Source organism: Arachis ipaensis, chromosome B4, assembly GCF_059453495.1.
Source record: "Arachis ipaensis isolate K30076 ecotype BB chromosome B4, ASM5945349v1, whole genome shotgun sequence".
Lineage (NCBI taxonomy): Eukaryota > Viridiplantae > Streptophyta > Magnoliopsida > Fabales > Fabaceae > Arachis > Arachis ipaensis.
The window spans coordinates 10,262,431-10,285,874 of record NC_142439.1 but is presented as its reverse complement, the minus strand read 5'-3'; the positions used below and the strand labels follow the sequence as shown (position 1 = coordinate 10,285,874).

The 23,444-nt window shown below is 34.7% G+C and overlaps 4 protein-coding genes across 4 annotated transcripts; 2 read left to right on the top strand and 2 right to left on the bottom strand.

Annotated features, from left to right (window-relative positions):
- The first annotated feature begins 292 nt into the window (after nucleotides 1-292).
- Nucleotides 293-3,814, top strand: LOC110271420 (uncharacterized). Its single transcript, XM_088484358.1, has 2 exons — nucleotides 293-3,013; nucleotides 3,293-3,814. Exons 1-2 carry the CDS (start codon nucleotides 293-295, stop codon nucleotides 3,812-3,814), a joined length of 3,243 nt encoding a protein of 1,080 aa, XP_088340484.1.
- A 347-nt stretch (nucleotides 3,815-4,161) lies between these two features.
- Nucleotides 4,162-5,952, bottom strand: LOC148566636 (uncharacterized). The gene is made up of 3 exons (XM_088484357.1): nucleotides 5,169-5,952; nucleotides 4,707-5,095; nucleotides 4,162-4,629 (listed from the first exon to the last, which is right to left on the bottom strand). The coding sequence occupies exons 1-3, from the start codon at nucleotides 5,950-5,952 to the stop codon at nucleotides 4,162-4,164; spliced, it is 1,641 nt and encodes a 546-aa protein (XP_088340483.1).
- A 3,572-nt stretch (nucleotides 5,953-9,524) lies between these two features.
- LOC107638827 (peroxidase A2) lies at nucleotides 9,525-13,134 on the bottom strand. Its single transcript, XM_016342225.3, has 4 exons — nucleotides 12,690-13,134; nucleotides 11,575-11,766; nucleotides 10,574-10,736; nucleotides 9,525-10,290 (listed from the first exon to the last, which is right to left on the bottom strand). The coding sequence occupies exons 1-4, from the start codon at nucleotides 12,912-12,914 to the stop codon at nucleotides 9,800-9,802; spliced, it is 1,071 nt and encodes a 356-aa protein (XP_016197711.1). The 5' UTR covers nucleotides 12,915-13,134; the 3' UTR covers nucleotides 9,525-9,799.
- Nucleotides 13,135-22,325: 9,191 nt separating this feature from the next.
- On the top strand, nucleotides 22,326-22,688 carry LOC148566635 (uncharacterized). Its single transcript, XM_088484356.1, has one exon. It carries the CDS (start codon nucleotides 22,326-22,328, stop codon nucleotides 22,686-22,688), a length of 363 nt encoding a protein of 120 aa, XP_088340482.1.
- Nucleotides 22,689-23,444: the final 756 nt, after the last annotated feature.

The following is a 23,444-nucleotide window of genomic DNA, read 5'->3' as shown; positions in this document are numbered from 1 at the left end:
AACGCCACCAAGCAACAACAGTACACCTGACCTAGAAATCACCTTCAACCAGTCTAACATATGCTCGGCTGCTCCTCACTTAGACGACCCGATGGTAATTTCAATCCAAACAGGCGACCTTTTGGTAAGAAAAGTCCTTCTGGACCCAGGTAGTAGCGCTGATGTCCTCTTTTATTCTACTTTTTCAAAAATGAACCTATCTGAAAAACTAATACAGCCCTCATCCGGAGAATTAGTAGGATTCTTTGGTGAAAGAATACCAATCAAGGGTTATATATGGCTAAGGACAACGATGGGAGATTTGCCGTTATCAAGGACCTTAGATATACAATACCTAATAGTTGACTGCCCTAGTCCTTACAATATTATACTTGGAAGACCTGCTCTGAACATGTTCAGAGCAGTCATATCTACTTATCATTTATGTGTTAAATTTCAGGCACAGGACGACAAGATAGCAACAATACACTCTGACCGCCAACAAGCTCGGAAATGCTATAATGCAAGCCTAAAGAGATCGGACACAAGCCAGAAACAAAGTGAAGTCCAGTCAATACATAGCACAGAAGTCTTGTCCCTGGCCGAGCTTGATCCTCGAGGAGACGCCCAAGAAAGATCTCAACCAGCAGATGAGTTACAGAAGATCCAACTGACCCAAACCCCGGGACAGGTGACATACATCGGCCAAGCACTACAGGGACTACAGAGAACGGAGCTGATAAAACTATTACAAGACAATGCTGAGCTATTCGCCTGGACTCCGGCAGATATGCCCGGCATTAGCCCAGACATCATCTGCCACAAACTGGCCACCAACAAGACAAGCCGACCTATAGCTCAGAAGAAGAGAAACCTCGGCGCGGAAAAATCAAAAGCGGCCTTAGAAGAAACAGAGAAGCTCCTCAAGGCTAACTTCATCAAAGAAATCCGCTTCACCATGTGGCTCTCAAACGTGGTAATGGTAAGAAAAAACTCAGGTAAATGGCGCATGTGCGTCGACTTTACAGATTTAAATAAAGCATGCCCTAAAGATGCTTACCCTTTGCCGTGCATCGATAAACTCATAGACAACGCCTCAGGCTTCAAAAGCTTGAGCTTCATGGATGCATACTCTGGCTACAACCAAATTCTAATGCATCCAGAAGACCAAAGCAAGACAGCATTTATAACTGAGCATGGTAATTTTTGCTATCGAGTTATGCCATTTGGCCTAAAGAATGCAGGTGCGACCTACCAACGACTGATGGACAAAGTATTCCGGCACCAAATAGGTCGGAACATAGAAATTTATGTAGACGATATGGTAGCCAAGATCACCAAAGATCGATCACACTGCGACGACCTCAAGAAAATTTTCGAACAGATCCGATCATACAATATGAGACTCAACCCGGAAAAATGCGCCTTTGGAGTTCAAGGAGGCAAATTCCTTGGATTTATGTTAACCTCACGAGGTATTGAAGCAAACCCTGAAAAATGTGAAGCAATACTCAACATGGCAAGCCCTAAAACGATAAAAGAGGTACAACAATTAGCAGGAAGGGTAGCTGCACTCTCTCGATTCTTGCCAGTAGTATCAAGTCGGTCACACCTATTTTTCCAGACGATCTTAAAGAATAAAAAATTTCAATGGACCCCAGAGTGCGAGAACGCGTTTGCCGAGCTTAAAACCATCTTATCATCACCACCCGTGCTGCAAAGACCTGAAGTTGGTAAACCTCTATATTTATATTTGTCTATTTCCAATCACTCTATAAGCTCGGCTCTTGTCATTGAGGCAGGAAAGACACAACAGCCAGTATACTTCGTCAGCAGAGTCATGCAACCAACAGAACAAAGGTACCCGAGGATAGAGCAGCTAGCCCTGGCACTTATGGTCACGGCAAGAAGACTAAGACACTATTTCCAAAGCCACACAATAGTAGTAAGGACAAACCACCCATTAAGGCAAATATTGACAAAACCAGAACTGGCCGGACGCCTGACCAAGTGGTCAATTGAGCTCTCAGAGTTCGACATTCAGTTTCAGCCCAGATCGGCCCTCAAAGCACAAGTTCTTGCCGACTTCATCACAGAACTGACTCCTGACGAGCACAATAAAACTTGGGAATTACATGTGGACGGAGCATCAAGCCGAGAAGGAAGCGGTGCCGGTATAATCCTGAAAGAAGGAAACGAGGTGGTAGCAGAACAAGCTCTCCATTTTCACTTCTCGGCGAACAACAACCAGGCCGAGTATGAAGCCCTCATAGCAGGACTCAAGCTCGCCCTAAGCCACCAAGTACAAAGCCTAACAGCACACTGCGACTCCCTCTTGGTGGTCCAACAAATCCGAGGAGAATTTCAGGTAAAAGATCCTTTGCTAGAACAATACTGGCTCATAGCAAAGGATCTAATTTCAAATTTTAGTTCTTTTACTATATTACATGTGCATAGAGAACAAAATGTCAGAGCAGACATACTATCCAAGCTCGCTGCCACCAGGGCAGATACACAAACATCAACATTATCACAACATACACTCACAAAACCCAGCATTGAACTGTTATATATAGAAAACATTAACCACCTCCATGACTGGAGAAAACATTTTCTTGAGTACATACGCACATGTATCATACCCAGGGACGAGCCCAACCCCCAACAGTTCAGACGTAAAGCAAGCTTCTACACAAAGATAGCAGGAGAGCTATACAGACGCGGTTTCTCACAGCCACTGCTAAAATGTTTAAACAAAGATGAAGCCAGAGAGGTGATGGATGAAGTTCACGAAGGTGTATGTGGAAACCACATAAGAAGACGAGCTCTCGCTGCAAAAATAGTCCGAACAGGCTACTACTGGCCGACCATGAAGAGAGATTGCATAGCAAAAGTCAAAGCATGTGACAAATGCCAAAAGCATGAAGCCATCTCCACGACGACGGCCGAGGTATTGCACAGCATGGAGGTAAGCTGGCCTTTCCACAGATGGGGACTTGATATCCTCGGGCCATTTCCAATAGCGCCAGGACAGGTAAAATTCCTTTTGGTGTCAATAGACTACTTTTCAAAATGGATAGAAGCACAACCCTTAGCAAAGATAATAGCCGAAAAGGTACGATCTTTTATATAGAAAAATATAATATGCCGTTTTGGAATACCAAAGGAAATAATATCGGACAATGGTAGACAATTCACAGACAATAAGCTCGGTTTGTTCCTAAGAAATTTTAATATACAACACCGTTTTAGCTCGGTCGAACACCCACAAACTAATGGGCAGGCCAAAGCTGCTAACCGAGTTGTGTTGCAGGCAATAAAGAGAAAGCTCGACAATGCGAAGGGAGAATGGGCCGAGCTAATACCAGAAGTATTGTGGAGTTTCAATACCACGATACATAACACTACGGGCGAAACACCCTTCAAGTTAGTTTATGGCTCAGAAGCGCTAATCCCTGTGGAGGTCGGGATACCGACGTTAAGAGTCGAGCTATACAACGAGCAACAAAACATAAATGTTAGAAATGCCGAACTTGACCTAGCCGAAGAAGACAGGGAAATTGCCGCCATCAAACAAAGAGCCCAGAAAAAACTGGCAGAAAGAAAGCACAATAAAAGAGTAGTACCGAGGACATTCGTGGAAAGCGACTTAGTGCTCAAACGAACAGAAGAGGCCAGACGACCTCCAGCACATGGCAAGCTCGCCGCAAACTGGGAATGCCCCTTCCGAGTAGTAAAAGTGCTCGGCATGGGGGCATATCAACTTCAAACATTACAAGGCAACACCATACCAGAAAACTGGAACATCTCTTCACTCAAAATGTATAGATCATAATTTGTACAATTTAGCAGATGAAGGTACTCTTTTTCCCCCATAGAGCTTTTTTCCCAAAAAGAAGGGTTTTGCCTAAGGAGGGTTTTAATGAGGCCGGACGCCCAATTCATTTATACACACGAATATGACTCTCCTTTCCAAACAAATTCAAATTTCAAGAACGAAACCAACATAGCATGTGTTTATAAATTATACAGCCGAACCTCGGCCAAAACAAAGCATCTTTCCAAGCATACAACGAGCCAAAAACAGCATAAGAATCCAAAAGACCAAAAACGTCGGTCTACTAAACCAAACTTAGTCAAAACAAAGTACTTAGTCAAAATAAAGTCTAATAAACATCAAAACTAAGGGGGAGGAACATTTTCACCATGCTCCTCCACAGCCCCATCTACAATTAGTTTACCACCGACCACTATCTTGGTCATATCAAGCTGATCCTTATCAAACTCCGGAGCTAGCAAAGCGATTTGACTCACAGAACGCTCAAAACCATAAGAAAACATCTCCATCCCATTTTCCTCCAACTCATGGACTCGAGCTGTGAGTTCACCTTTAGCAACGTCACTTTCTTTCACCTTGGCTTGCAACAGACAAATCTGATCCCTCAAGCGGACAACATCTTCTTCAGATTCCTTTGCCTTAGCAACAGCACTAACAAAAACATCCTCCTTCTCCTTAACCGATTTTTCCAATTCGGCGATCCTCGCTTTATATGACTTCTCCAAATCAGCAACTTTGTCCACCACCTCCTGCTGCTCGGCACCAATAAATTCGACTGTACGACCAATGCAGAGCAATCGAGAAGCAACCACCTACATACAGTTTTCCGAGGTGAACAACAAGATTAAGACAATCAAAGAAAACTAAAAACAAGAACAAAGCAAACTACCTGAACAAACTTGCCAAGCGCCTCCATACCAATTCGACGAGTCACAAGCATATCGCCCGGATACTGTGAAGCCCTATCAGAGAGCTCGGCAAAATTGAACTGCTCGCTCCAAAGGGAATGAGGACTAGATCCAGCAATAAAGCCATGAAGCTTCTTCTGCCGTTCAAAAACAAGCTCCCCACCACCCACAGCCGCCGGACCACCTTCGGAAATAACCTCTAAGGATACATCATCCCTCTTCCTCTTGAACGAAGAGGTGGGATGGGCAACAGAAGAATAGGCTTGCTTTCCAGCATCCTTTCGGTTACCAGAGCCACCAACGCCCTTTTCTTTCTTCTTATTTAAGAAAGACTGCAACTTGTTGGGATCCAACAGAGGAACTCGGCCACCTGCAAGAAAACATCAACATTACAGAAACTCAACAAAAATCAACACAAACGATATAAAAACCCAAAACATTACCTATATACGCTCTCAAACCCTCATTATCACCCAAATCATGTAAACGCAAAATATCAGGAATAGACATACACTCCCCAGCAGCAACACTCTCAACAAGAAAATCCATCATAAACTCCTCCTCCTCACTTCGCTCGGAAGCCTCAAGGATTTGGCTAGGCTCAGAACACCAGTAGAGGAGAAATCTCTCACTAAGCTCATCATCCAAATAAAAGGGATATTCAGACTCGGCTGAACGAACTTTAATAAAGAGAGACTTGAAATTCTTGAAAGAAGATTTGTAAAGATGAAACAGGGACCGACCCGGGAAGCTACTGAGACAGACCCACAAACCCTTACGAACCCCCTTAGCTTGAAAAAGTGAGAAGAACAAAGACAATGAACAAGGAAAAGAAAGATAATCCATCAAACATTGGAAGGCACGAAGGAACGCCCAGGAATTTGGGTGCAATTGCGAAGGCGCACAGTTAAGTTGAGTGAGGACGTCACACTCAAAAGAGGAAAAAGGAAACTTCACACCAAGATCAACCATGCATGGAGTATACATGTAAAAGTACTCCCAGTCACCCCTTCTCTCACAAACCCTATCACTACTGGAACAGGGCTGAAACTTAACGACAACACCAGAACCACCCTTAACAAAGTCCATACCCCTCAACTCGGAAAGGGATTCGACACTAACAAAAGAAGAAGAACGGGTCTTCACGTCATCTTGAACCCAGTGATATGGGTCATCTTCCCTAACCTCAACAGCTTTCAATTTCTCTTTTAATTTCTCTCCCGCCATGGAAAACACACGAAAACCAACAGTCAAAGAAAAGTCAAGAAACACTAACCTTTCGAAGACATAGCGAAAATAAAACGGAAAGAAGAGGGAGCAACGCAGCGTAAGTTCCAAAACAGAAGGGGTAACTATTATTGCAAGCCCACTATTGAAGTGGGTAAGTTGGTTCACACCCACTAAAGAACGTGGGAAACCCAAAAGACAATAACAACGCAATAAAGGGGACACGACTTGCGAAGATACACAAATAAAACTTTTTCAAATTTTTTCAAAACAACATTTAGCCACGCATGAAGGACAAACACGTCACCAAAGCTCGTCTACCGTTCTATACAGAACACTAGACGACCTCGGGGGCTATGACGTGTACCATGCGAACCTCGGCAACCAAACTCAGTCGCAAACCGACCTCAGAGCGGAAACAAACAAAACAGAAAAACAATCTTATCTCCCAAACCATTACCGCTAAACAGACTACACTACACGATCACGCCTCTATACGTATCAAAGATACTGATAACTGCACTCACCAGGAATATCGGAACCTACGAAGTCCACTATCAACCCAAAAACGTCTATAAAACTAAGCCCTCTAACTCATAAAGACTCAGGTTCTACGTTTACTTCTGATTATTACTCCTTACTTGATTATAACTCATACTTACTTGAGCGTCGGAGTGCTCTTTGCAGGTGCTCCCGCCGCCGTGTTTCAGAAGGCCGAGGTTAAGATTGTACCTTCATATCTGGACGACGTTCAACTCAGCCATGAATCCAAGCGCTCAACTGGAGGCCACTAATCTCGGCACTTACAGGACGAAATAACATCTATTTACATTTACATCCATTATATTATCTAATAATTATTTTTTCAAAAATATTTAATAACAAAAAAAATAAAAAAATAATCAAAATTTATCTTATTTAATATTTATTAATTATTATTGCTATGATTAATAAATTACAAATAAAGTAAATTTGGGTTGTTCTTTTTATCCCTTTAGTATTACAGTTATTTTTTATTAACGTAATTGACTATTTAATTTGAATTTGATTCCACACCTAGGAAAAAAAATTATAGCCACCCTACACTATTTAATTAATTTTTCTTGTATGTTTCAATTCTTTCAAATTTAATCTTACAGAATAATAACAATTGATGCAAGTATTAAAAAATTTTTGAAATTATCATAAAATGAAAATAGTTAAGTGACAATTATTTAAAAAGAAAAAATAAAATTGATACGCTTTTCTTTAAAAAAAAAGTAAGCTAGCCTAGTCTGGCTCTATTATATATAATCAATAACATGTTTTTAAAAAATGAAGTAATCCAATTGACTAACGATCAGTTTAGATTGATTTTTGAAAAAATATTTATTTATTTATTTAAAAAAAAAACATCTTTTTTTAATAGAAAAAAATTATTTTATATTTAAACAAATTTAAAAAAAAAATTAAATATTAAAAATGTCTTTTGTTTTTGGCCTTTTTAATAAAAGTACTTTTTTTTTAAAAAATGTATCTAAATAAATTTTAAGTTGAATAAAATAATTTTATTTTAAAAAAAAAAACTTTTTTCATTAAAAAACCAATCCAAACTAAGACCTAAGTCATGTTAAATTATAATCAAAGATAATAATATAACAAGGAGGCAAGAAGTTTTCAACACTACTAAAAAAAGAGTAAAAAAATCTAGGTTGGCCGCGAACTCGGGATCTTGTGTCAGTTTCATGCCTGTTGTGTATAAATTATAAGTCAAGAGATATCTAACAAAAGCATTCATGGTAGAAGCAATATCAGAGATGACATAGAAGATTAGTTTTTCCTTTTTCCTTCTATTTTATAAAATATAAAAAAGTTAAAAACTTAATCATTATATTTTTCATATTGCTAATTTATTAGAGAGGATTTGGGAAATTTTTAACGGGTTTAATTTATTTGCAGTTATACTTGTATGAACGGGGAAGATAGGTGTATAGATTGGGTATTTAATTTGTATCAAAAGTCAAATTAAGAAGCTTCATCGTTATGATATATATATAAAAGTTTAATTTTATGATATTTGGATTACTGTATATGTAGAAGAAAACAAAAATACAAGCATTGCAATATTCAATTGGTAACAAGTGTTATTAAATTTTAAATTTTATTCAATTATTTTATTATAATTATAGCCACCTTCAGTTAAATTTATAACTGATTTATTAAAGAAATATAATAAAATAATTTAAAGAAATATAATAAATATACATTTCTATAAGTCACGATTATTGATGATTAATTTTTGTTGTAATATAACACGACAATGTATATATATTATATGAATGTAAAATATAATTATTTATATATCTCTTTCTATCTATTTAAGTTTTTTTTAAAAAAAATAATTTTATGATATAATCTTATAGTTTTTACAATTTAAAAATTTAGAGTTCAATTTTAGTTAGACCAATAAAACTTTACAAATATCTCTTTAAACAAACTAAAAAAACCTGCCTTCTTTTTTCCTTTTGATTATTATTTACTTTTTTGGGTCCGATCGTCATTTGTGGCTGCCTTCCTCTCAACTTTGAGATGGATGAATAAAGGACAATAATCATACGCGGTGAAAATTATTGCTTGGCTTCATACATGCATCTAATATCTTGGACAAGTCAACTTCAATTATTGGTATGTATTCTATGGAATCAAAGTAACTAGAAGTCTAGAACCACATGTCACATACCCCACATGCACCACGTATCATAAATTCATAATTCATTACGTGTGTGTGTCTCTCTCATATTTTACCTGTTATAGACTTCAGGGAGTTAGGTCATTTTAATTGAAAATTTCATCTAATTGTATTAAATGTTTGTGAATTTTCGTTGAATATATTTATGAAACTTGCACTACTATAGCTCAATATAATCTATCAATTAATGATAATCGTTCACAATTACACTTAATAAAAAAAAATAGTATTATACATCCATATTTTTTTGTTAGTTAAGTTTAATTAAATTGGTCTCACATAATAAAAATTAATTATGATTAGTATTATTTTAAGTTTTATCGTTTAATTTGATTAGACTTAAATGTGTAATATTGCTTTAAAAAAAATTATCAAAATTTTCGATTTTCTTTAATTTTTGGCGCAAAAAATCTTCGAGTTAAAATATGATTTATTCTTCTTATTTAATGGCAGTTGCTTATTTCTTACTTTATTGGTCCTAAAATTCAAACCAAGCCCCTCTGACTGGCTAAAGTCTAAATCAAAGCTATTCTTCTTTTTCTTTTTCTTTTTCTTTTTCTTTTACTCTTTTCTCCCTCAAAAGGAGGCTTTTAGTTAAGTTTTTAAACAAAATAAAATTTTAAGACAAAAAGTTTTCAAATTCAGTAATAGAATAATTTTTTTGTGCACAAAGAGTCATGAACTTTATATCAACAACTAATTTTTTTTATCTTGCTACAAAATCATTAATTATGATTTATAACAAATTTATCTTCAATACATAAAAATTGTTGAAAAGATTATGTTTTTTTTTTTTTTTTTATATATTTTGTATGTATATCTACTCTCTGATAATACACCCTATATCCATCAATAATAACTTCATTAATCGCCGATTGAAATGAGATTCTATCATATTTTCCCTTCTAAAATATAAAGGACATAAAACAGAGCAAGCAAGAGAAATAAAAAGGTGATGAAACTAATTATGAACAGTAACACATTATTGAAAATTTCTCAGTGACACGCTTAAACAGCATATTAGTAACTACCCGAGGGCACATATAGCTTCCTTATTGTTAGTACTTAGGAGTGGTGGCTTACTTTCATCATTAATGAAGTCTTGCTTATTTAATTTATTTAGATTGAGCTAACCATTCCATCTTCTGATGATGATTCTTTGGAAGCCACATTGTAGAGACCCAATTGAGCAGATTGTGAGTTAATAAAGTTGCATTGTTTTCGAATTTCGCCTTGAGAACCGGTCAACACACCAATGTTACCCATTTTGATCATTGAAGCCTTGAAGGCCTCAAAGAAAGCATTTTGGTCACTACTGAACTTGTTAACAATGTCGATGGTATCTGCACCGGAAGTTGAGAACAACTCTTGGTCACTTTGGAGCAAACCCTTGTGAACCTGAAGATTCGAGTAATAGTTTTTGTCGAACGTGTCGGGTGTTGTAAGGTCCAAATTGGCTACTGTGGTTCCGGGACCACCATTAGGGCATAGTGATCTCAACGTTTGTAGGTAACTTGAATTCAGACTTGGGTCAGGACTACCAGTGTTGCTAAAATTGTATAACCGTCCAACAAATAAACTGCAACGAGCCCTACCAAATGTATGTGCCCCTAAATAAATCAAAATAAAACATCTTCTGTCATTCAATTACGTAATCACACATCAGTAAAAATAACTATTTTTTACACTGTGAGTACATCAAAATTAAACTCTTAATTAACAGTACTATAACCCATAAAATAATATTGTAGTAACTGCGGAAGAAAATCGCTTTTAATATATTTTTGCATAATTTTTAAACTATAATTAGAATCAACAGAAATATATTTTCAAAGAGTGCTTAATTATCTTAGCTTAATTAATTTTATTATCATTATTATTAGATTACTGTACCTGAGAGTGCAACTAGATCAGTAGTGTTGAGGCCTTGAGCAGTAAAGCGTGCTTTAAGTTGATCCAAGGTCAAGGAAGGACCTGGAAGATTTTGTGCTAAGGTTATATTTGCCGTTAAACTATCTCTTCTCCCTAATTGAACTTTCCAATCAGGACCTTGATCCTGTAATAAACACATACATACATATTTGTATTATGTTATTGGATTCAAAATATTTATCTATGTATAAGTGTCCAGTATTATACGGAGACAATACTCAAGCGATTATCATATTTATGTAGTAATATAGAAACTAGACATATAAATTAGTTTGATTTAGATACAAACTATCCTTAAATAGAAATATAGACAATATAGAAATAATAAACACAGCAGAGAGTTTGATTACTAAAAAGAGAGACACAATTTTTTTCTCAAAAAAAAATTATTCTTCTCTACGTTTATATTTAAATGAAAATTCAAGTGCAGTCGATTTCACGTGAAGTTGATAATTGAGAGTCATTAGATAATTTAACTGATTTGACTAAATTTTCATCTAACGGCTCTCAACTATTAATTTTCACCTTATATTTATTAAAGTTATGAAAATTGAATCGATCATTGAATTGATAAAGTTAGAGATTCAAAAATTTAAGTTTTCAATTTAAAAATTTAAAAATTTAATTAAAATTTAACTAATGGTTATATAAAACTGATTTTTTGTACTTTATTTTTTAAATTGATTAACCATTAAAAATTATACCAATTTGACTGATTAACTGATTCTTTGAATAATTTTTTTATTCTTTTGGATTGGTTATTAATTGCCATCCAATTTTCTACTTCAAGCGGATATATCTGAAAACTTGTTTTTGATTAATCCAGTTGAACTGAATAATTCGATCCCGTTGTCGGCACTATGATATTTATAACTGAGACAAACAATTCTAATGCAATTTTATCTCGATGTTTTGATTTTAAAATACTTACAAAATATAGCTAATTTAATTTGAAGACATACCAGAACAGAAGATATTTCAGCTGCAAGAGCAAGAATATCTGCACAGGAAACTATGCCAGGACAAGCATTTTCTACTGCCGTCTTGATCTGATTCACAACATCTAAACCTCTTATTGAGTTGTTATTTGGGCGAGCTTGTTGTTCACTCACTATTGTTGCAGTGTTGTTCAACAAAAGTGATCCATCACAACCCTGTAACATGCACGGATAACACACACATTAATTAATTAATTAATTATCTCTTCTTTAACTTAATTATTAGTTCTCCGTAACTTTTCCCTCATTCCAAGTGCGCCTTTAATTTACATGAGTAGTTTTTATTTTTGACTTGAATAATAATAAAGATGATAGGGAGACATGAAGTAATGGTGGCAAATACTAAAGGACTAAGGGCCCATTACGGACTTATCCTACACTTTAAAGTACTATTGAAGTTGTTCCTCAATTAAAGAGGTAGTTGGATATTATTAATGAAAAAAAGCTTTCAATAATACCAAATACTTAAATTTTACTAAATGTATTATAAAAAAAAAACTTTTTTCTTTTAATTAAATTCTTAACTAATATTTTTAAGATTTTAATTAACCATACCAAACTCTTCTTTTTTTTTTTCACGGACTGACACGATGGAGCTTTATTTAAGAATTTGTCACTAACCAATGACCGCTGCATGCACAAGGTACATTTTGAACCCCAATACTTACTTAAATGGACTAATGACTAGGCCAATCAAACTTAATTTAATTAACCAAACTCCTTAACAAATAAAGTTTGAACTTTTTTTTTTTATCATTTTCCTACTAGCAAGGTCCGATAGTGGATGAGCAAAGTGAAGTAGGAGAAAAAGAAAATTCCAAAAAGAAGAGAGAAAAACTAAAAGATATTAATTAACAAACTATATTAGATATATACTAGAATCAACTGTTAAAATAAAATATATATTAAAATATAAAATATATATTAAAAATAAATTAAACTAAACATACATATTTAAAAACAAATACATGGTTTTCAATTTAAGTGAACAAATAGTATTTTTGAATAATTAATAACCTCAAATGAGAAAAGTGGTGAAGAGCAAGTTGTTAAGTAAGAGTATGGTAGTGTTTACATACTTGAACAAAACAGTCATGAAAGTGAAGCCTAAGGAGGCTAGCAGGCATGCGTGGATCAGTTTTGGAGACATTGTTTATGACTTCACGTACAATTGAATGGACATTGGGACATGTTTTATTGTAAAAAGAGGGATCAAGTTGTGCTTCTGAGGATAAGAACACTCCAAACATAAACACACCATAGCATAGAGCTACCACTTTGAAACTACTTAGGAAACTCATCATTTTTATTTATATCAAGTAGTTTGTGTGTGTGTGTGAATGTGTTAGTGGCAAGGATACCTTTATTTATAGAATCACTACTAATCATGCATGCACTGTGCCCATATAGAAATTAAATGAGAGGTTTATATTCTGTATCCAATATTTATTAGTTGTTAGCAGCCATCATTCTTTTTATTCACTTATCTATTTTACTATTTACTTTTTAGATGCATCTCACTTTGTTAGGTATCATTCCACCCCCATAAGTAGTATCGTATTGTTTTTGGACTTCTTTTTGGAAAGCTTCAAATAAATAATCATTTGTGTAATTAATTAATTAAAGAGAAAAACCCAAATCAGCCATGACAATTACCTCAAAAGACAACGAGATCCTCGACAAAAAAATACCCACCCCGGTCCCTGAGCTTTACTTTTATGGGACTGATTAGTCCCTGTGCCAAAAAAGGTGAATGTTGTTTTTTTTTTTTGCACAGGGGCTAATCAGTCCCAAAAAAAAAAAATCAGAGACCAGATTGAGTGTTTTTTTTGCTTGAGAGCCTCGTTGTCCTTTCCAAATAATTGACTAATTGTGAGGGGCTGGATGGGATATTCACTCTTAATTAAAAGTTTTTATCTTGTAATTTATTAGTTTAACAATAAGGAAAAGTTAATAGAGTTAAGTTTACTTTTTTTTCTTCTTCTACTATTAATTGTCTATCAATAATAAAAGAGATATTACATAAACTTTTGAACAATTTTGATTTCAATTGATCATGTAGTGATGTTACATCAATTTTTGAACAATATTAGCTTTAATTGATGTACATCTATCATCAATATTGTATTATAATACAGAAAAAAATATTAAAAAAAATGTATCATAATATTTTCTTTTGCGATGAATATTCTCTTTTTCGTTTGTAGAAGGTGTAACTGTGTAAGATTTTTTACATCTTACTTTCCCATTTGATATTTCTGTCTCGGAGAATTTAACATTTTAAGTTGTTAATTTTGTCTTTTCATCTTCTGTCTTTACTTAGTAATTTTTTATATTTATGTCTTTTTAATTAAAAAATAGATGTTACAAGAAAAAAAAATAAATTATAACTAGCTACTTCTTTAGCACGAGCTATGTTATTATTTAATTAATATTTTTTTATAAATAAAAGATGTAATATTCTTTGCATTTTTGATATACAAAATAGTATGCTTGTTGTTATAGAATACGATATTCTTACTGTAGCATTTAGCAAAGCCTTCAAAATGATGTGTTTTATTTAACAAAATTTTTAAAACATCGTATTTTTATAACTTAATTTAAAATATTATATTATTAAAACACAGGCTTATTTTTATTATATTGGAGAAAATTTTTGTAAAATTTAAAGGGCTTAAAACAGAGCAAGAGAGAAAAAGGGTGAAAATAATTATAAGCACTAACACGTTATTGAAAATACAATAAGTTCAAGGACAATATTTCTCACAATCACACACTAAATAGCATACAATTAAGTACCCAAGGGCACATACCCTAAATGTGCCTATAGCTTCCTTATTATTAGTAGTGTGACTTAATTTCTTTCATGATTGAAGCTTTATTTTCTTATTATTTAATTTATTTAGATTGAGCTAATCATTCCATCTTGTGATGATGATTCTTGGGAAGCCACGTTGTAGAGAGCCAGTTCAGTAGATTGTGAATTAATAATTAATAAAGTTACATTGTTTTCGAATTTCGCCTTGAGTACCGGTCAAGACACCAATGTTACCCATTTTGATCATTGAAGCCTTGAATGCATCAAAGAAAGCATTTTGGTCACTACTGAAATTGTTAACAAGGCTAATGGTATCTGCACCCGAAGTTGAGAACAACTCTTGGTCACTTTGGAGCAAACCATTTTCAACTTGAAGATTGGAATAATAGTTCTTGTCAAACGTGTTGGGTGTTGTAGGGTCCAAATCGGCTAGGGTGGTTCCAGGGCCACCATTGGGGCATAGTGATCTCAATGTTTGTAGGTAACTTGAATTCAGATTCGGGGTCAGGGTTCCCGGTGTTACTGAAATTGTATAATCGTCCAACAGAGAAACTGCATTGAGCTCTACCAAATGTATGTGCACCTATAAAATGAAATATATATTATTTCATTTTAAAAAACTCAAGAGTAAATTATAGATAGATCTCTGACTTTTTGTCTCAAAGATAAAAAAATTATCGATTAGTTAAAAATACAAAAATATCTCTTACTTTCTAAAATACAAGACATTGAAATCTCTTCGAGAGGTCAATTTGTCCTTATATATCTTAGACAGAAAGACTTAAATATTTTATATTTTAAAAAATCAAGAACGTTTTATATTTTCAATTATTCATAGACTTATAAAGTTTTGAATAAAAAAGTTAGCAACTCATTTTTTTTTAAATTTAAAAATAATTTAAAAATTTAAATTAAATTATGTTTGGATGTTAAATTTTGTGCCATTCCACCGCTATCCTTTTTTGGGCTGCAAAAGAAAATCACTTTTAATATAGTTGCATAACTTTAAGCTATAATTAGAACATAAAAAAATCAATTTCAATTTGTAATAATGAAATTTTTAATATATATATAATCTTATCTTAATTTTATTATCTTTTTAATTGTTAGATTTAAAAGGTACCAAGTTCAAGTAAAAGAGGGAGTAGAAAGGGAAAGAGTTCAAGAAAAAAGAGAGAGTACGAGTAGAAAAGAGAAAAAAAGTTATGGTTGAATTTAAAATATATTGGTAATGTGAGTTTAAAAAATCAACAATAATAGCTTAGTTCTAGCTACTTATAGCAAAAGAGTTACAACTGTCACAAGTTAAACTAACCACTAACTAACTAATTGACATGTGTTTAATTACAACCAACTAACTAACAATTTGATCACAAGCAAACTCATTCTGTTTGCATTAATTCAGCATCATTTAGTATATCTACCATGACCCCTGCTGTTTGGCTATTCTTCAACATCAAAGCTATTGTATCTATCATAGCCCCTGCTATTTGATTGTTCTATTTTCACTTTCGCATTCTGAATCTTAAGAGAGTGCATTGGTTCTTCACTATAACTGCTATTTTGACCCTCTTTATGACCCTCTCTGCCGAGCCCGCTTTCATCAGTGGATGTCTCCAAACTTTTAACCATTAGTTCTGTCCTGAACTCAAGAAAGGCACCAATAGGCAGTGGTTTTGTCAACACATCAGCTAGTTGCACAGTCTCTTACAAAATGGAGATCCGTTTCAAAATATTTTGACTTAGAATGCAGGATTGAATTAGTAGCAAGCAACACAGCACTTAAGTTGTCACGGTAGACTGATGGAGCTATTGAAAGTTCTGCTCTTAGTTCAACCATAAGGTTCTTAATCCAAATTATTTCGGCAACTAAGTCAACCATCACCCTGTACTCTGCTTCAGTACTAGACCTAGCAACAACCCCCTGCTTCTTTGAGCTCCAGGAAACTAGATTGCTCCCAAGAAAGACACAAAATCTCCAGTGGACTTCTTATCATCTGGGTCCCCTGTCCAGTCAGAATCACTATAAGCTTTGATGGTTTGTACTTTTGTTTTGTGTAAGTGTAAATCAAAACTGAGTGTTCCCTGTACATACTTCAGAATTATTTTTACTAACCTCCAGTGCTCTTCCAAGGAATTTTGCATAAACTGTGAAATTTTGTTCACTGAATATGCTAGTTCTAGACGAGTGACTGTGAGGCATTGTAGACTTTCCACAATTGATCTGTAGAGCTTAGGATTCTTGAATGGGGAGCTTCCAAAAGCAGAAAATCGAACTGAGGAAGGTAAGGGTGTATGACAGGACTTACAATGTTCCATTTTAGCTTTCTTGAGCAGATATCTGGCATATTTCTCTTGTCAGAGTAATAGACCTCCATTAACAGTCTTGGTGGCTTGAATTCCAAGAAAATAGTAAAGCTCACCCATGTCTTTCAACGCAAATTTTTCATTCAGCTGCTTAATGACCTGAGAAATTGCTTCATCTGAGTCTGCAGGGATAATTGTATCATCTACATATACCAGGACAAATAGTGATGAGCCATTTTTGAACTTGGTGAAGACAGACGATGTCAAACTTTGTTGAGTGAAAACCAAAGTACTGGAGAGCTGTTGACCGCTTATAGTACCAGATCCTTAGTGCCTGTTTCAGATCATAAAGAGCCTTGGTGAGTTTGCACACTAGAGTGCCATCTCCAATTTCATAGTCCTTTGGTTGTTTTATATATACATCTTCAACCAAATCACCATGTAAAAATGTATTAATCATTTGTTTCATATATACATTTTCGACCAAATCACCATAAGTAGTATCGTATTGTTTTTGGACTTCTTTTTGGAAAGCTTCAAATAAATAATCATTTGTGTCGTAATTAATTAATTAAAAGCTTCTATCTTGTAATTTATTAGTTCAATTATAAAAATTGCAAAGAATACTACACCTTTTCCAAAGTGTAGTGCTTTATTAAAAAAAATATTAATCACATATACTAATTAATTTGTATTAAAAGTTAATAGAGTTAAGTGTACTTTTTTTTTTCTTCTTCTATGAATTGTGTCTATCAATAATAAAAGAGATGCCACATAAACTTTTGAACAATTTTAATTTTAATTGATGTAGTGATGTTACATCAATTTTGAACAATATTAGCTTTAATTGATGTACATCAATATTGTATTATAATACAGAAAAAATTATTAAAAAAAATATGTATCATAATATATATTTTCTTTTGCTATAAATACTCCCTTTTTCGTTTGTAGAAGGTGTAACTGCGAAAGATTTTTCGCATCTTACTCTCTCATTTGATATTTCTGTTTGGGGGAATTTAACGTTTTAAGTTGTTAAAATTTCTGTCCTTTCATCTTCTGTCTTTATTAAAGATTTGTTTAGACAACATTTTTGAAAAATATATTTTTTTAAATGATATTTTTTTAAAAGATTTTATACAAAAATAAAAATAATTTTATGTTTGAATATCTCATGTAAAAATTTTTTTTTATTTATCAATTATGTTTAGGTAAAATAAGATAAAAGTACTTTTTTGTTCATTTATTATGTGAAAAACATCTTTTTTTAAGAAAAAAAAATATAAATTGTTGTTTCTCAAAAAAAATATTTTTTTTTATTTTTATTTTTTTAGTGTTTCTACTTTTATTATTAGAAATTTGCCAAACACACTAAAAATTAAAAAAAAGAAGATTTTTTCATTTAAAAAATCTTTTTATCGATTCAATAGAGTCCAAACAAGCACTTACTGATTTTTTTATATTTATGTCTTTTTAATTAAAAAATAGATGTTACAAGAAAAAAATAAATTAGACCTAATGGATCAATAAATCATATTTATGTCTTCTGTTTTTTTTAGTGACTTATTACTATTATTTATGATTAATTTTTTTGTTTAATTTATTTCACCTAATGGGATTAATAAATCATATTATAAAAAGATAATAATAAATATAATACACAAAAATCACAATTATAAAAGTGTATAATATCAAATAAAAAAGTTAATAAAAAATAAAAATAATAAATAATAAAAAAACTCATACGAAGAAAAATAATAAAAATTCTATAAATAATACAATAACATGGATAAAGGATAAAATTGGTAAAAAAAATATTGAGTATCAATGACTAACAGCTCGTTAGTGAAATGCAGAAGCTAAAAATGGCTGCTTATTGTAAACGTGGTTTTGACTATATAATCACTTCTGTGTTCATTACAAAAAAAATTAGTCAATAAACCAAAAATTGAAACTTTCAAGAAGTTGGAACGTGTTTTTCTCCCTTTCAATGGGTTTGCCAAACACACCCGAAGTCTTGTCCACTAGGTGGGGTCGGCTACGTGAATCAAACGATATCATTGAGTTCTATCATGTATTATGTCTACAAATAGACCGTTTACATGTAGATCTCGTTTGACCACCTTATAGATGGTCTTCCTAAGTCTTTCTCTGCCTTTCACCATTTGTCCATCTTCCATCTCAAGCACCCTCCTGACTGAGTGCTTTGTCGGTCTTCTTCTCACATGTCCAAACCACCTGAGACGTGATTCTACTATCTTTTCCACAATAAGTGCTATTCCAACTCTCTCTCTCTTATATCTCCGTTCTTTATTCTATCCAATCGCGTATGACCACTAATCCATCTCAACATATTCATCTCTGCTGCACTTAACTTACGTTTGTGCTCCCCTTTGGCTGCCTAACACTCTGTACCATAAAGTATAACCGGTCTGATAGCAGTGCAATAGAATTTACCTTTAAGTTTTAAAGACACTTTTTTGTCACATATAAAACCAGACGCACTCTGCTATTTTGACCAACCTGCTTGGATCCTATGATTTACATCCTGTTCAATCTCTCTATTATCCTGTATGATGCACCCAAGATACTTAAAACTTTTAACTTTTCATAGGATGTTTTCTCCAATCTTCACCTTTGTATTAGGGTTTTTCCTTCGGCGGCTGAACTTACATTCCATATATTCTGTCTTGCTACAACTTATGCGTAGACCATACACTTCTAGAGTTTTTCTCCATAAATCTAACTTCTTATTTAGGTCTTCCCTTGACTCCCCCATAAAGACGATATCATCGGCAAAAAGTATGCATCATGACACAGGCTCTTGGATATGCTCTGTGAGTACTTCCAAGACTAATGTGAAAAGGTATGGACTTAATAAGAATGATCCTTGGTGTAATCCTATACCAATAAAAAATTCTTCTATCGCACTACCTTGAGTATTCACACTAGTTGTAACCCCATCATATATATCTTTAATTGCACGAATATATGCGACCCTTACTCTCTTCATTTCCAAAACCTTCCGTAAGACCTCCTTTGACATCCTATCGTATGCTTTTTCCAAATCAATGAACACCATATGTAGATCTCTTTTATTACTACGATACCTCTCCATCATTCTTCTTAACAGGTATGTAGCTTTAGTGATGGATATGTCTGGTGTAAAACCAAATTGGTTCTCTGTTACTTGTGTCTCTTGTCTCAGCCTACGTTCTATAACCATTTTCTATAACTTCATGGTATGGCTCATGAGTTTGATCCCTCTATAATTTTCGCAACTCTATATATCCCCTTATTCTTGTAGATAAATAAGGTGCTCTTTTTCCACTCATTTGGCATCTTCTTTGACCTTAAAATCTCATTAAAAAGCTTGATTAACCAACTGATGCGCTTCTTTCCAAGGCTCTTCCAAACTTCAATCAGAACATTATCGGATCCTACTATCCTACCATTTTTCATCCGCTTTAGAGCCTCTTTTATCTCGAAGTCTCAAATCCTTCGATAGTAGTCGAAGTTTTGATCTTCTTCTCTCGTGCATAACCGACCAAGGATCGAAAGATTCTTTTGTCTTTAATTAAATAACTCGTAGAAGTAGCTCTTTCACCTTTCATTAATCTTCTCATTTTGAGCCCAAACCTCTCTATCTTTATCTTTTATGCACTTAACCTTATCTAAGTCTTTCATTTTTCTTTCATGACTTTTTGTAATTTTATATATACCTTTTTTCCTTTCTTCTTGTCTAAAGACTGGTATAGATCCTCATATACTCTTGTTTTTACTTCACTTATAGCCACTTTTGTCTCTTTCTTAGCCGTCTTATATTTTTTTCAATTATCTATATTACGACACAAAGATCACTCTACTCCTTACTAATAAAATAAAAAAATCATCTAGAAGAGGCAACAGCTCCAAATTTTAGAGAAAAAAAAAACTAAAAATAAAATTAGAAACTAAATAGATGTACAATAATCACGATGCAAAAATTAGCGGTATGGGTGAGAATTTCGGAGCTACCGGTTGAAATCTACACCTACCACTTCTTATGGAGGGCAGGTGAAAAGATCGGAACAATGTTGAAAATTGATGAAACTACCTCTTACACTATAGGGGAAAGTTTGTCCGCTTATGTGTGGAGGTGGATTTGCGAAACCAGCATGTCCCAGCTATTAAAGTTCTTGGAAAGGAGTTTAAAGTAGAGTACGAAGGTCTTCATCTTATCTGCTTTGGTTGCGGTAAGTATGGGCATAGAATTGATAGTTGCCCTGAGAGTCAGAGACCAGAGAAGGAGAGCAAAGAAGCTACAATGGAGGGTGGTAAGGTGGGATCCTCGAGATGCAACAATGGCAGTTATTGCGGACAAGTCGAATGTAACTGTTCCTTATTTATCTCAACCTTCGCCTAATGTGTTGGAACAAAATCCCGTGGCTCAGGGGGTTTCAAACTTGACGACAAGAGCTGAATCTTCAGGAGTGCTTGTCCCGTGGAAGTTGGTTAAGAAACCCCAGCGCAGGTTTAATCGAAGCAACGGTAATATTGGGACCTCAATCCAGACAGGCAACCCAATTGGGTCAGGTTCACGTTTTCAATCTTTGGAATATGCAGAACAAGAGGAGTCCGATATGGGAGCACATATTCATAAAGAAGGTTTCGTATCAAATAAGCACTTAGCACAAGTGGAAAAGACTAAGAAGTTAGAGCTGTCCAAACACACCTCCTCCTCTAAGAGTCGGCTAGCTGGGCCAAAAGGTACTCCTAAAACCCAAGAAGGGAGGGGTTCTCGTGAGAAGGAGGAACGGATCAAAGAAGATCATTGAGGAATCATTGGTGAAAGGAAAAGAAGTAGTGGAGGGGGTCTTTAAAGTTAACTTGGAGCAAAAAGATACAGAGTACTGGAGGACTTTAAATTTGATGAAGCAGATGAAGTATGTGGCAGGGGATGAAGCGTTGTTCTTAGATGGCGTGCCTTTCACTCAGATTCATCAACCCTCGAAGGAGGCTCTCGCAGCACTAAAGTTTCTAAGGGAAAGTGCGAAAGAAGAAGTACTGGCGGCTGCAAACCCGCCAGATCTTGGATCAACTCAGATTCTTAGCTTATGCCCAAATCATACAAATTCTCGGGCAGTGGAGGATGAGTCCGTAATGATGGTGGTGGATACCACACCAGCTTCCTGCTCTACTTGATTAAGGCCGCTTCGATTGGTTGTCTCTTCTATTCCTTATTTTTTTCTATGAATATTATTACTTGGAATTGTAGAGGTGTTAGTAGCAAAGGTTTTTCTACTTTGGTTAAATATTTATGTAGGAATTTTAATTGTAATATGTTGTGTCTTTTGGAAACTCATCTATCGGGTCCAAAGGCGAATAAGATCACAAAGAGATTTGGTTTCTTGAAGAAGGTGTCGATTTTTCAAGGGGCATCTGGATTTTATGGAATTCGAATTTTTGGAATGTTGAGGTCCTTATGTCTCATAGACAATATGTCCACATGAAACTTATATATGGTTTGGAAAGTCCTTAGCTCTTTACGGTTGTTTATGGCTCCCCACAAATTGGGCTGAGAACTAGTCTATGGAAAGGTCTAAAAAGTATGGCTGATAATTTGACTAGCGAGTGGTATGTAGGAGGGGACTTTAACTATGTCTTATCTGCTACCGATACAGGGGGTAACTCTGGTCTCTCTAGAGACTATGATCGTTTTACGGATTGCTTATTAGAGTGTGGGTTGCAGGACCTGGGCTTTAAAGGTCAGCCGTTTACCTGGCAAAAAGGAATTATTAAAAGACGGTTGGATAGATATGTAACTAATGCGGCTTGGTCCCAACGCTTTAGTAGCACCGTGGTGAAGCATCTTCCCAAACTCAAATCAGACCATGTCCTAATTTTTCTGGAGCTTTGGGTGGATAGTACTGTTGCATCCTCTTATCGTCTCTTTCGGTTTTTGGCTTCATGATTGACTCATGAGAACTTTAATTCTATGTTGAAGACGAACTGGAAGGATGAAACTTCTTTGGACCAAAATGTGGCTAATTTTATGGAAGCCGCAAAGGTTTAGAACAAGGAAGTTTTTGGTGATATTCATCGGAAAAAGAATAGAATTTTAGCCAGACTGAATGGTATCTCCTTGAAACTTGGTTTCGAAGTGAATCCTTTTTTGGAGGAACTCCAAACTGAGTTATGGAAAGAACTAGAAGCAATTTTGATTCAAGAGGAGATACTTTGGAAATAATGTTCAAGATGTAAGTGGATAAGCTATGGGGATCACAATATCTCCTACTTCCATAATTTGGCAACTGCTAGAAGATGTAGAAACAGAGTGACAATGCTTAAAAACCAACACGGTGATTGGGTAGATGACACTGTTCAGCTTCAGCATTTGGGCATTAATCACTTTCTTTCACTTTATACTGATGATCAGCCATATGAGAAGTTAGTAGCTTCCGGTATGTTTTCTGTTTTGACGTCCGAAGAGGTTGGGCACCTGGATCGTATGGTTGTAGTGGAAGAAGTCTCTGCAGCTCTCTTTTTTATGGGAGCTTGGAAAGCCCCGGGACCAGACGATCTTTTCCCTATGTTTTATCAGAGCAACTGGAGCCTTGTGAAGACTTTAGTTGAAGATTGGATGAAAAAGGTGTTTGTGGATCATGTAGAAATAAAGAAGGTTAAAAATACTTATATTTCTCTGATTCCGAAGAGGGAGGTTCTTGAG